The following is an 11,074-nucleotide window of genomic DNA, read 5'->3' as shown; positions in this document are numbered from 1 at the left end:
TTGAAACAGGCGGCCCAGGGCAGGGCTGGAGGCACCGTCCCTGCAAGTGCTCACAGCCCGTGGAGCCGAGGCCTCAGTGCCAGGGGTTAGTGGTGGCCTTGGCAGGGCTGGGAATGGTTGGACTGGGTGAGCTGAAAGGTCTTTTCCAGCCCGGTTGATTCTGTGATTCAATGATACTCTGCATTTTGCAAAGCACCAGTGTGCCGTTGAGGGGCTTTGAGGTCCCTCATCCCCTTTGGCAGCATGTCCTTGTCCATGTCTCCTCCTCCAGGCTCGGGATTGAAGGGGCAGCCAGGCTCCTTCTCCTGAGGAGCACAAATGAGCTTTCGAGTCTTGATGAGTGAAAACCTGGGTTTGGAAAGCTGCAGTGGTGGTGGGAGTGGAGGGAGCCAGGTTTTAGGAGAGGTGTCCCTTTGCAGAGGACTCCCCCATGGTCAATGCCAACACAGCTCCTGCATTCCCAGATGTGAAATGGTCTGGAAAGATCTCCTCAGGATGCTCCTTAGGAGCATCTCCCAGAGGAGAGAAGCTTGTGAGGAGGCCTCAGACACCTCTGAGCTATGAAACTGCAATGAGAAGCCTCCATTCTCCCCTGGGGAGCACTATAAGGTGCCTTCTACACACTTACTCATACCATTACTCTGGCTAGCTATGCTTTGGTTATAAGAAATGCAAACAACCCATCAAATGACAACTGAGAGGAGCTGGCCCAGGCCAAAAGCAAGAAGTCACAATCTGTGAACCATTTGGAGTAATTGGTTATTTGCTGTGTTTGCTGCTTCCAAATCGGAGCACAGATTTCACAGCTTATCCTGTTACTGTGAGCTGGAAGAGCTCTTGGTGTTGGATGTCTCCTGCAGACAACGGTGGCCAAGCCTCCCCGCAGCCCAGCGTTGACCCAGCACGTTCCTCATGGCCTGTTTTCCCTTGGTGTTTTATCCACGCTTGGGGAATTGTCCATGGCACTGCCATGGGTGGTGGGTGGAAGCCCCCCTGACCAGTCCGCATGGCGAGCTGGCTTCCCACCAGGGTGCAGGGAAAAGCATCCCTGAGCTCAAGCCAGTGCCATGTGGTGGCCTTGGCAGTGCTGGGGTAAAGGGTTGGACTTGATGATCTTAAAGGTCTTTTCCAACCTGGTTGATTCTGTGACAGAGGAAAACTGGTGGCAAGGACCACTTCTGAGCAAAATTATCAGTATGGTGGAAAGAAAGAGTGAAACAGTCATAAGTGGATAACTTCTCTTTATGAACATCTGAGAGTTCAAACCTTGAGGGTTAAGGGAAGGATAAGCCAAGTCCTCTTGCAGCCTCCCTGTGTGGATGCAAGTGGTTTACATAGAATCCCAGCCTGGTTTGGGTTGAAGGGACCTTAAAGCTCCTCCAGCTCCAACCCTGCCCCGGGCAGGGACACCTTCCACTAGAGCAGGGTGCTCCAAGCCCCTGTGTCCAACCTGGCCTTGAACACTGCCAGGGATGGGGCAGCCACAGCTTCTCTGGGCACCCTGTGCCAGCGCCTCAGCACCCTCACAGGGAAGAGCTTCTGCCTCAGAGCTCATCTCAATCTCCCCTCGGGCAGTTTGAACCCATTCCCATCTGAACCCAAGGCTCGTACGCTCCCAGTGTGGGGACAGCCAGCACCTTGCTTGGGTGGTGGGTGGCTGATGGGCTTCATCACAACCATTCCGTTGCAGAACCATCCCAGACCAAGCTCGCTGTCCCGCCTGGGCACGCTGACCTTTGGAGCAATGTTGGGCAGAGCCGCAGAGGGATCTAGGATGTGGTTGGAATCCCCAGTCAGCTCGGCTGTGGTGCTTGAAGACATTTCTGTGTTTGCTGTGGCCTCCCCTGGAGTTCTCTGCACCCCCAGGACAGGGCTGGGCCGGGTTAGTTGGTTTGGGTGCTGAGCTGAGCTGAGCAGGCAGCTCTGGAGCAGATGTGGGTGCTACCATCACCCTCTCCAGGAGGTGCAGGGTGTCATCTCCTGCACGAACGAGCAGTTGTGTCTTCGAATGTCCAAGCTGTTTGCAGAGGGATCTCTCATCCCAGGCACAGAGCTTTCCCACAGCAGGAACTCTGCCTCCCAGATGGGAGGTGTGGGTATGGCTGGGACTGAGCAGCTCAGCTTCTTTAGAGGCAGGATTTAGCCTCTGTATTCCGCCAGGGAATGGTGTGTAATCACAAGAAGAGCAAGCAGAAGCATCAAGACTCCAGTTATCTGCTGCTCTGCTCCTGGCTTTGCTGTCTGTCTGTGCCTCAGTCTCCCCCACCTCCAAGGTGATAATAAGGACTAAGTTCCACCAGAAGCTGATATATCCATTGCATGGGAATTTCTCAGGTTTCCACACCTTTTGCTGCAGACTGAAATGACCATTTGACATACGCACAAGCCCAGACTCCTGCTATCCCCATCTGGGAATGCATCCAATGGGATGGGCTAGGAATCACAGGAGACCCTGGGTGATGGGGAAAACCTCGCTCTGGCTCAGCCTCCCTGGCAAAAATGAGGTTAAAACCAGGGTATTCCCTCTGGATAAAGCAAAATGGGGTTGGAAACATCTCGAGAGCTTCTGGGGTGACGCAGGCCTGGATGTTGGGATCCAGGGAAGAGAAGAATCTCAACACCCTCAACAGCGATGTACATAGCCCTGGATAAAAGGCCTCCATGGAGATCAGGCACAACTTGAACCACCTTCCCTGTTATCCAGAGGGGGAAGCAGGCAGCGGCTGCTGGCTCTGCTGATCCAGAATGCCCCTAAGGCTGTGTCTGAAGAGCCTCATTGGCTTCACATGAAGTTAAGGATGTGTCAGTGCTTTTGCTGTGTCCAAGCCTTAATCCCAGTAATGTTCCAAGTGGGAAGTTGAAGCCTTCTGGTGAAATTCTGGGGTTTCAGGCTTTTTTTTAAAATGAATCTGAATTCCTTTATTTTTGGGAAGAGCTTTTGGCCATCAGACGTGCCTCTTCTGCAGGGGAACAGGGTCTCCCCCTGCCCCTTCCCTCGATGCTCATGGAGCTCTAGCCTGGTGAAATGATCCTGGATCATCTTCCCTTGCTCCGAGTTAGAAACTGACTTTCCCATTTTAGCAGAAAATGCCAAACCCCTGAGCCTGAGAGCTCTTGGCTTTATCTCAGGGCTGGATGGGAGAATGTTTGGAATCCTGATTCAAGTCTCGGGGCTTTCGGGTTGTGGTTCCAGCCCACATTATGGTGGGTCCTGCTCTATGGGAGCGGTGGCTGTGAGGGAAGAGGGATGAGCGGTGATGGAGAGACAGCAAACCTTCTGATACCCACGTCAAACCTTCTGAGACCCACGTCAAACCTTCTGAGATCCACGTCAAACCTTCTGAGACCCATGCCAGCAGCTTCCCTCCATGTGGATAACCTGATAACCATGAGTAAGCTTCTCTCCAAGCTGAAATTTGAGGCTTCATTCACTTGATGTTGAATTCATCCACGAGTGATGCTCACCCAGGGGTGTGTGTCCCATTGGAGCTCTGTAGGGTCCATGAAGAAGGTTGGAGAGCACATGCAGGATGCTGGAGGTCCTTCAGCCATCCGTGGCAGGGCTGGAGGACCTCATGACTCTGAGGACCCTCCTTTCCATGCCCAGGATAAAACACTGGATGTGATTTGATCTCCTGCCTGATTGCTGAAGGAAATCCCTGAATCCAAGCGCTCGCGCGGTGGAGCCATTGCTTTCCCCGGCTTTCCCATTTCCAGGCAAACGGATTAATTCCTTTGCTATTAACATTCCAGCTGCTCCCTTTGCCTCCTTCTTTTTTAATCCCCCTTTATTTTGGTAGCATCAGTAGAGATCAGTAAAATCTAACCAAATCCTTTGTCTTGGGCTGCAGAAGACGCTGTGGGTAAGTCATCAGCTCACTTTCAATGCTTCCCTTGTAAGTCAGTACCTGTGGAATGTCCTAATGAAACCGTGATGGGCAGAGAGCAGCTTCTGACACAATAACACAAGGGGAGTGATGAAAGGCAACTTTTATTCCTGTTTTCCTCAAAACCCAAGGAGGCAGCAGAGGCCTCCCAGTGAATTTCTGTCATATTTCTCTTCAAGCCAGTGTCTCTTCAAGCCAGCAATTTAAAGCTGCCCCCTTGGCTTGGAACAGGAAGCCAATAAACCCCGGGTACGATTCCTCCCTGAGGTCAGTGCGGAGGAATTCTGTGGACTTCTAAAATAAGACATCATTATTTTTCAGGAATGTTTCATGAATCACAGTCAAAGCCTCTTCATCTTCCCTTGTATCCGTGGCAGAACCGGGGCTCTTAGAAAACACATACGTTTGCTGAAGCCAGCCTCTGTCTTTCCTCTTGGAACAGCACCCACAAAGTGCAGTGTGAATAGGAGATGCTCCTCAGTGGCACTGGGATGGTGTGAGCTTGAGGTTGTGTGAGGTTTGCCTGTTTCTTTGTGTAACATCCATGAGAAGAGGGTTTTGTTCTTCCTGAGAGAGGGGCAGCACCTGAGGACCTCATTTTTAGTGGAAGCTCATGCATTTAATGTTTTTATTCATTCCCCATGTGCTTGGTTTGGATGGGGAGGTTGGATGGTGCTGGGACACAAACCACAAAGTCAATCCCCATCTCAGAAACCTCCAAATATTCCAGGCAAAGCCTAAAGCAGGGAATGAGTTTGAGAGCAGCCTCCACATCCTCCCTGAATTCCAGGCTCTCTGGACTATCATGGCACAAGGGTTTATTTGCCTCACCCCTGTGTGGTCCTGCACTGAGGTCCTCAAAAGACCATCATCTAAATGGCCCAAAGCTGCTCCTGGCCTGTAAATGCTGCTCTTCTGTGAGCTCTACCTCATCCTCCCACAGAGCATCATCCTCTCTGCTGGTGGGTCCAGGTCCATGGGGTTGCTGTGGCTGGAATAGCTGGATTTGGGCTAGAAGCACCTTGAAACCAGGGAGTGAGGAGCTGCAGGTTGGGTTCACAGTAGCTTCACCACCCACCAAACCCATGGGGTTGGTGCATAAGGCAGAAGCTCACCTCTAGCAGTTAGAGGAGATGCTGCTGTGGTTGATCACCGGGGTTTGCTCGTGGAGATGTGTAACTCTGGTGTCCTCTGCTGCAGGAGGAAGAATTCATTGACTGGTGGAGCAAGTTCTATGCTTCCACAGGAGAGAGGGAGAAATGTGGCTGCTATTTGGAGAAGGGCTTTGACACCCTCAAGGTAAGTGGTGTTGGTTGGTTCTGGCTCATTGGACCCACATTCTCCATGATGCTTTTCCACAAGCTTAGATTTTTTGGGGGTGTTGAAGCAGTTTTTCCTTCCAGGTAAAAAAGAATTGATCATTTTCCCCAGAAATCAGGTATTTCTGTTTAAAAACAGCTATTTTGAAACTCAGATTTCTTTGCAAAACCTTTTCTTGTGAGTTCCCACTCTGCAGCCTTCAGGAATTGTCACTTTTCTAAGTGGCAGAGGAGATGGGGAGCTGAAAAGGGTTTGAGAACAAGGAAAACCATATTCCTTAGGGAAGGGGGAGACTTAGGTACCCTGTAACAGCAAGTGCTAAAGTAACACAGAGGCCAAACAGGACTGAAATGGGGAAGACCTTGCTTGGTCTTAAGGAAAACGTTCCCAGCAGGAAGGTCTCTTTGGCTGATGAAAACCCCTCTGTGAGACCTTGGAGTCTGGGTCTTCCATGATGTGCTGTTACTTATTGCATGGTTGCCAAAGGTCTGTTCTTCATCTGTCCTAGGGGGAAACAAGGGTGACAGGGCCCAGACTCCATCCCTGTGGGTGGTATTTCACCAGGACCAAGGAGCGGTGGTGGGGACCCGCTGCTGGTCCCTGTCCTCACCTCCCATTTCTCCCTCCCCAGGTCTATGAGACGGAGCTGGAGAACGTGGAGGACTTTGAGCATCTCTCTGACTTCTGCCACACCTTCAAGCTCTATCGCGGCCGGTCGCAGGACTCCAATGATGACCCCTCGGTCGTGGGGGAGTTCAAGGTGAGATGGTCTCTTTCTACCTCAAAGTGGAAAGGTCTTGCTGCTGAGTGGGATGATGCCAAGTGATTATGTTGGGGTAGGACTTCAGTGAGAAATGGGCCGTAGAAGCAGAATACTGGCCCCAGTCTGAACAACCTGATTGCAGTGTTCAAGGCCAGGTTGGACACAGGGGCTTGGAGCAACCTGCTCTAGTGGAAGGTGTCCCTGCCCGGGGCAGGGGTTGGAGCTGGAGGAGCTTTAAGGTCCCTTCTAAATCAAACCATTCTGTGAACCTGCCTGTGCAGGTCTGTCTGCTGTATTCCCACTAGGAAGTGCCTTGCACGCTTCAAACCCAGCTTAGGCTGTGCTGTCATCCTGGAGCAAAACCCATCTGAAACCAACGCTGGATGGAAGCAGTGGAGCATTTTCTTTGTCCAGGGTGGTGCTGGGAGCATGTGTGAGCATGATGGTCTCACCACACTGGTGCTGAGCTCTCCCTTTAGAGATGTCTGTCCAGCGCTGGGGAGAAACATATCCTTAGAGCAGCTCCAGTGCCTAAAGGGGCTCCAGGAAACCTGGAGAGGGGCTTTGGGCAAGGGATGGAGGGACAGGACAAGGGGAATGGCTTGAACCTGCCAGAGGGGAGATTGAGATGAGCTCTTGGGCAGAAGCTGTTCCCTGTGAGGGTGCTGAGGCGCTGGCACAGGGTGCCCAGAGAAGCTGTGGCTGCCCCATCCCTGGCAGTGTTCAAGGCCAGGTTGGACACAGGGGCTTGGAGCAACCTGCTCTAGTGGAAGGTGTCCCTGCCCGGGGCAGGGGTTGGAGCTGGAGGAGCTTTAAGGTGCCTTCACCCCAAACCACGGGGTTCTGTGCAACCACCCATTCACAGCTCAACACTTTGTGTCCTTTCCAGGGTTCATTCAAGCTCTACCCTCTCCCGGATGACCCACGGGTCCCACTGCCACCGCGGCAGTTCCACCAGCTGCCGGCCAGGGGACCCCAGGAGTGTCTCGTCAGGGTCTACATCATCCGAGCCTTTGGCCTGCAGCCCAAGGACACCAACGGGAAGGTATCCTGCTGGGAAGCTCTGTGGACCTCAGTGCTGGCTCATGGGGTGGGCTCCTGCAGCAGGTCAGCCCTGATCGATCAGAACTTGTATGTGTGGCTTAACATTTAGGAACAATGGTGACAGCAAACAGGAGGAAATCTTCTTTCTGCTTCCATCCTAACGTCTGGGGGTCCCAGGAGCCAGCTCTTCCTTCATCCCAAAGGATTTTTCATTAGGGCAAGTTAAAATAGCAAAATGAGGGGATTTTGATTCAATTTGGTGCCAAAGGAGACAAAATTCTTTCTTTCCCGTGATTTTTGTGAAGTTTTGTCTGTCTGGAAGGAAAAATCAGGGCAAAAAAGAAAATTGTGCCAATTCAGAAAGAAAAATGTTCATTTTGTATCACTTTGCAAAAGGAACTCTGGGAAAAACCCCACTGGAAAAGAGAAACTCCACTGGAAAATAGGGGAGAAGTTCAGAAAAGGTGTGGGAAAAACAGAGGTGTCTCCTGGAGCTCATCCCAGTCAATGGGAGAAAACCAGCAAGTCCTGGATGCCCCATTCATCCTCGCACTGGGGACCTTCCCCAGGCACTGCTTTTCCATCTTTTGGATAACGCAGGGCTCAGGGGGGACCTGATCGCTCTCTGCAACTGCCTGGCAGGAGGATGGAGCCAGGAGGGGGCTGGTCTCTGCTCCCAAGGAACAAGGGATGGGACAAGAGGAAGCGGCCTCAAGCTGCCCCAGGGCAGGTTTAGCTGGAGCTGAGGAACAATTCCTTGCCCAGAGGGAGCTCAGGCATTGGAACAGGCTGCCCAGGGCAGGGCTGGAGCCACCATCCCTGCAAGTGTTCACACACCATGTTGACAAGGCCCTCAATGCCAGGGGTTAGTGGTGGCCTTGGCAGGACTGGGAATGGTTGGACTTGATGATCTTGAAGGTCTTTTCCAACCTGGTTGATTCCACGACCCTTTGCTGCTTAAAAAGACCTGCAGGTGAAGGAACAGTGATGAGAACTTGGCCTGGGTGGTGCCTGCAGGGAGCAAACCTGGCCACTGTCTGCCCCCTGGGATGCTGGGGCCCTCCATGCACTGGGCTCAAGCTGAGTGACAGCTTGTAGGTGAAGTTGTTATTTCTCTTCTTCCCTTCGTGAAAATGCTGACTCAGGTGAATTTCACCACTTCTCAAGTTAATGCAGCTTTCCCAGAATAGGGTTAGTTGGGAGAGGGAAGCTTAGAAACTTGCTAAACATGTAAAAGCATCTGATACAGGTTTTAGATGCACGATGAGGCTTTATGTGACGCTGCTTCCATTAGTTTCCCAGCAATTTCTTGCAGCCTCTTGGCAATAAATAGGTTTGAGCCACACTTTTGGAAACAAAATGGTTTCCTTTGATGTTTTAGTCCCCTCATTTGTAAGTCTATTTTTGAGTAGACCTCACACTTGAATAGATGATGACCTCAATGGAGCTCCGGATAAGTGGCTCAGATGAGACAGGAACATCCTGAGCAAGCTCATCCCTCAAAGAAGCTATAAATAGATGTTCTCATGCTCTTTTATTGCTTTCCCATCCCATTGACCTCAGAGGAGCTTGGACTCTCATCCCACACTGCTAACTGGTCCTTTGTCATCCTCAAAAGGGAAATGTAAAGCAGGTAGATCTTGCTGATGGTCACAGACTTGTATTTAATGGTCAGAATGATTCTGTCATTGAAAGCAGGCATTAAGGGTGGAAGGTGCTGCTTGCTGGGACAAGGAGAAGCAGAGTTATTCCTTTGTCACCAATATTGCTGTGCAATGACTCTTCCATTTGTTTTCATGCCCATCTTTAGTGTGATCCCTACGTGAAGATTTCAGTGGGGAAGAAATCCATAAATGACCAAGAAAATTACCTGCCCTGTACGCTGGAGCCTGTCTTTGGGAAGTAAGTTTGGATTCACTTTGGTGTCGATGTGACTCTTCATGTCACTGAGGGAATGGGGCTGGGCCAGCCAGAACTTCCTGTTCCAGCCTGCGCTCAAGGCCAGGTTGGATGGGCTCAGAGTGACCTGACCTAGTTGAAGATGTCCCTGCTCATGACAGGGGGTTGGGACTGGGTCAGCTGCAAGGTCCCTTCAACTCAAACCACTCTGGCATTCTGTGAGCTGCAAGGATGGAGGAAAAGGGAGAGGATGCTGAGGGTGATACTGGTGAGAGCTCAGAGGACACTGTGCGTTAGACAAGCCCTTCACTCCTGCCAGCTGGAGATGGCAGCTTCCTGTGGTGAATGCAATGGTTGCACCCCACGTGACAGGAGGGAACCCTGATCTCCAGTGGGTCAGGGACCAATTTCGCTGTCTCAGAGCCCACCACCAGACCCTGCTGAGCTCAGCTGGGCTGGGGAGTCCTCCCTTGCCAAGCCCGGCTTGGGTCCACCGCCTGTCTGGACAACATGCTGCACCTTCTGCTCCAAGCAGGATGGAACCCCCAGGTCCTGGCTGCTCTTAGACTCCTGCTTCAGGAGCAGCTCCGGGGCTCTGGCTGCCATCCAGCTCCATCTCATTGCTTCCTGCTGGCCCCCGTCCTCCTGCACTCCTCACTGGTGGCATAATCACTCACTTCCCCCCTTAAGCTGCCCTGGGGTGGGTGCTGGTGGTGGGAATGGGATGTGCTTCTCCTCAGCCTCTCAGCAGCAGGTAGGTGGGTTCCTGGTGGTGCTGAGTCAGACCTGGACCGTCCTCCTCACCCAGTTGTACCACCTTCCCCATCACCCAACATCCAGGAGCTCCAGCTCGGTCTGGATCAGGGTGTTGTGTTTTGGCTGGGTCCTGGTGCTTCGTTTCTTGCTGACCTTTACCAGAGGAGGAGGAGGAAGCTTTGCTCTTCCTCTGGTTTTTGTCAGTTTGGGGACTGTGGTATAATGATGACAGAGGAGACAGCTCAGAAGAAAGGTGCTTATGACCATGAGGAGAGGACAAGGAGGCTTTGAGAGTCAGTCTCTGACCACAAGCTTGGCTCAGGCAGGCTCGACTCCTGGTTTGGTCATTCGCCTACAAGAAACCTGGAGAGGGGCTTTGGATAAGGGATGGAGGAACAGGACAAGGGGAATGGCTTGAACCTGCCAGAGGGGAGACTGAGATGAGCTCTGAGGCAGAAGCTCTTCCCTGTGAGGGTGCTGAGGCGCTGGCACAGGTGCCCAGAGAAGCTGTGGCTGCCCCATCAGCCTCCCCCTCATGGATGTTTCTCATCCCGTTTGCAGGATGTTCGAGCTGAGCTGCACTCTGCCCCTGGAGAAGGACCTGAAGATCACACTCTACGACTACGACCTCCTCTCAAAGGATGAGAAGATCGGGGAGACCATCATAGACCTGGAGAACCGGTTCCTGTCAAAATACGGGGCGCGCTGTGGCCTCCCCCAAACCTACTGCGTGTGGGTACCTCTGTGGGCCCGGGCAGTGGGTCTGTGTCACTGCAGCACCCTGTGGTGCTGAGATGGGCGTGGGATCAGGGTCTCAGCCCTGCAGTCTTTTGTCCCAGGGAGACCAGACTAGTGCTGTGCTTCACGGCAGGGTTATGTCTTGGGGCAGATTCACACTAGAGAAGCCCCAGCTTTACCCTTGGCTCTCCTCCAGAAGCCTGAAATGCTTCAAGTAATGTAAATGTCCTTGGGGAGATGCTGTTACCTCCCTGATGCCTCTTGGGCACACCACGGTGAGGACACCCCCATGCACAGGGCCAGCTGGAAGGTGATGTGGTGGGTCTGGGGGGGCTGTCAGGGCAACCCAGCCCTGCAAGGTGGGAGGTGTGGGACATGCAGCTCCATTCAGCAGTGAACACAGACCCAGGGTGAGCTGCTCCTTCATCACCACCCATTTTAGTGTATCACAGAATCCCAGAGTAGGCACACCACGGTGAGGACACCCCCATGCACAGGGCCAGCTGGAAGGTGATGTGGTGGGTCTGGGGGGGCTGTCAGGGCAACCCAGCCCTGCAAGGTGGGAGGTGTGGGACATGCAGCTCCATTCAGCAGTGAACACAGACCCAGGGTGAGCTGCTCCTTCATCACCACCCATTTTAGTGTATCACAGAATCCCAGAGTAGTT

At 52.6% G+C, this 11,074-nt stretch overlaps 1 protein-coding gene across 1 annotated transcript in view; it reads left to right on the top strand.

Annotated features, from left to right (window-relative positions):
• LOC104405562 (dysferlin-like) overlaps nucleotides 1-11,074 on the top strand; it is a gene marked incomplete at both ends in the record, with an annotated part of 55,720 nt that overhangs the window by 35,730 nt on the left and 8,916 nt on the right. The window contains 5 exon segments of the mRNA XM_010014302.1: nucleotides 5,088-5,186; nucleotides 5,839-5,967; nucleotides 6,860-7,015; nucleotides 8,825-8,916; nucleotides 10,231-10,426. Coding sequence (XP_010012604.1) covers nucleotides 5,088-5,186; nucleotides 5,839-5,967; nucleotides 6,860-7,015; nucleotides 8,825-8,916; nucleotides 10,231-10,426 — 672 coding nt within the window.

The sequence above is a fragment of the Nestor notabilis genome, unplaced genomic scaffold (genome assembly GCF_000696875.1).
Source record: "Nestor notabilis isolate BGI_N333 unplaced genomic scaffold, ASM69687v1 scaffold9705, whole genome shotgun sequence".
Classification (NCBI taxonomy): Eukaryota; Metazoa; Chordata; class Aves; order Psittaciformes; family Psittacidae; genus Nestor; species Nestor notabilis.
Note: the sequence above shows the minus strand (reverse complement) of the source record. Positions and strands in the feature narration are given on the sequence as shown.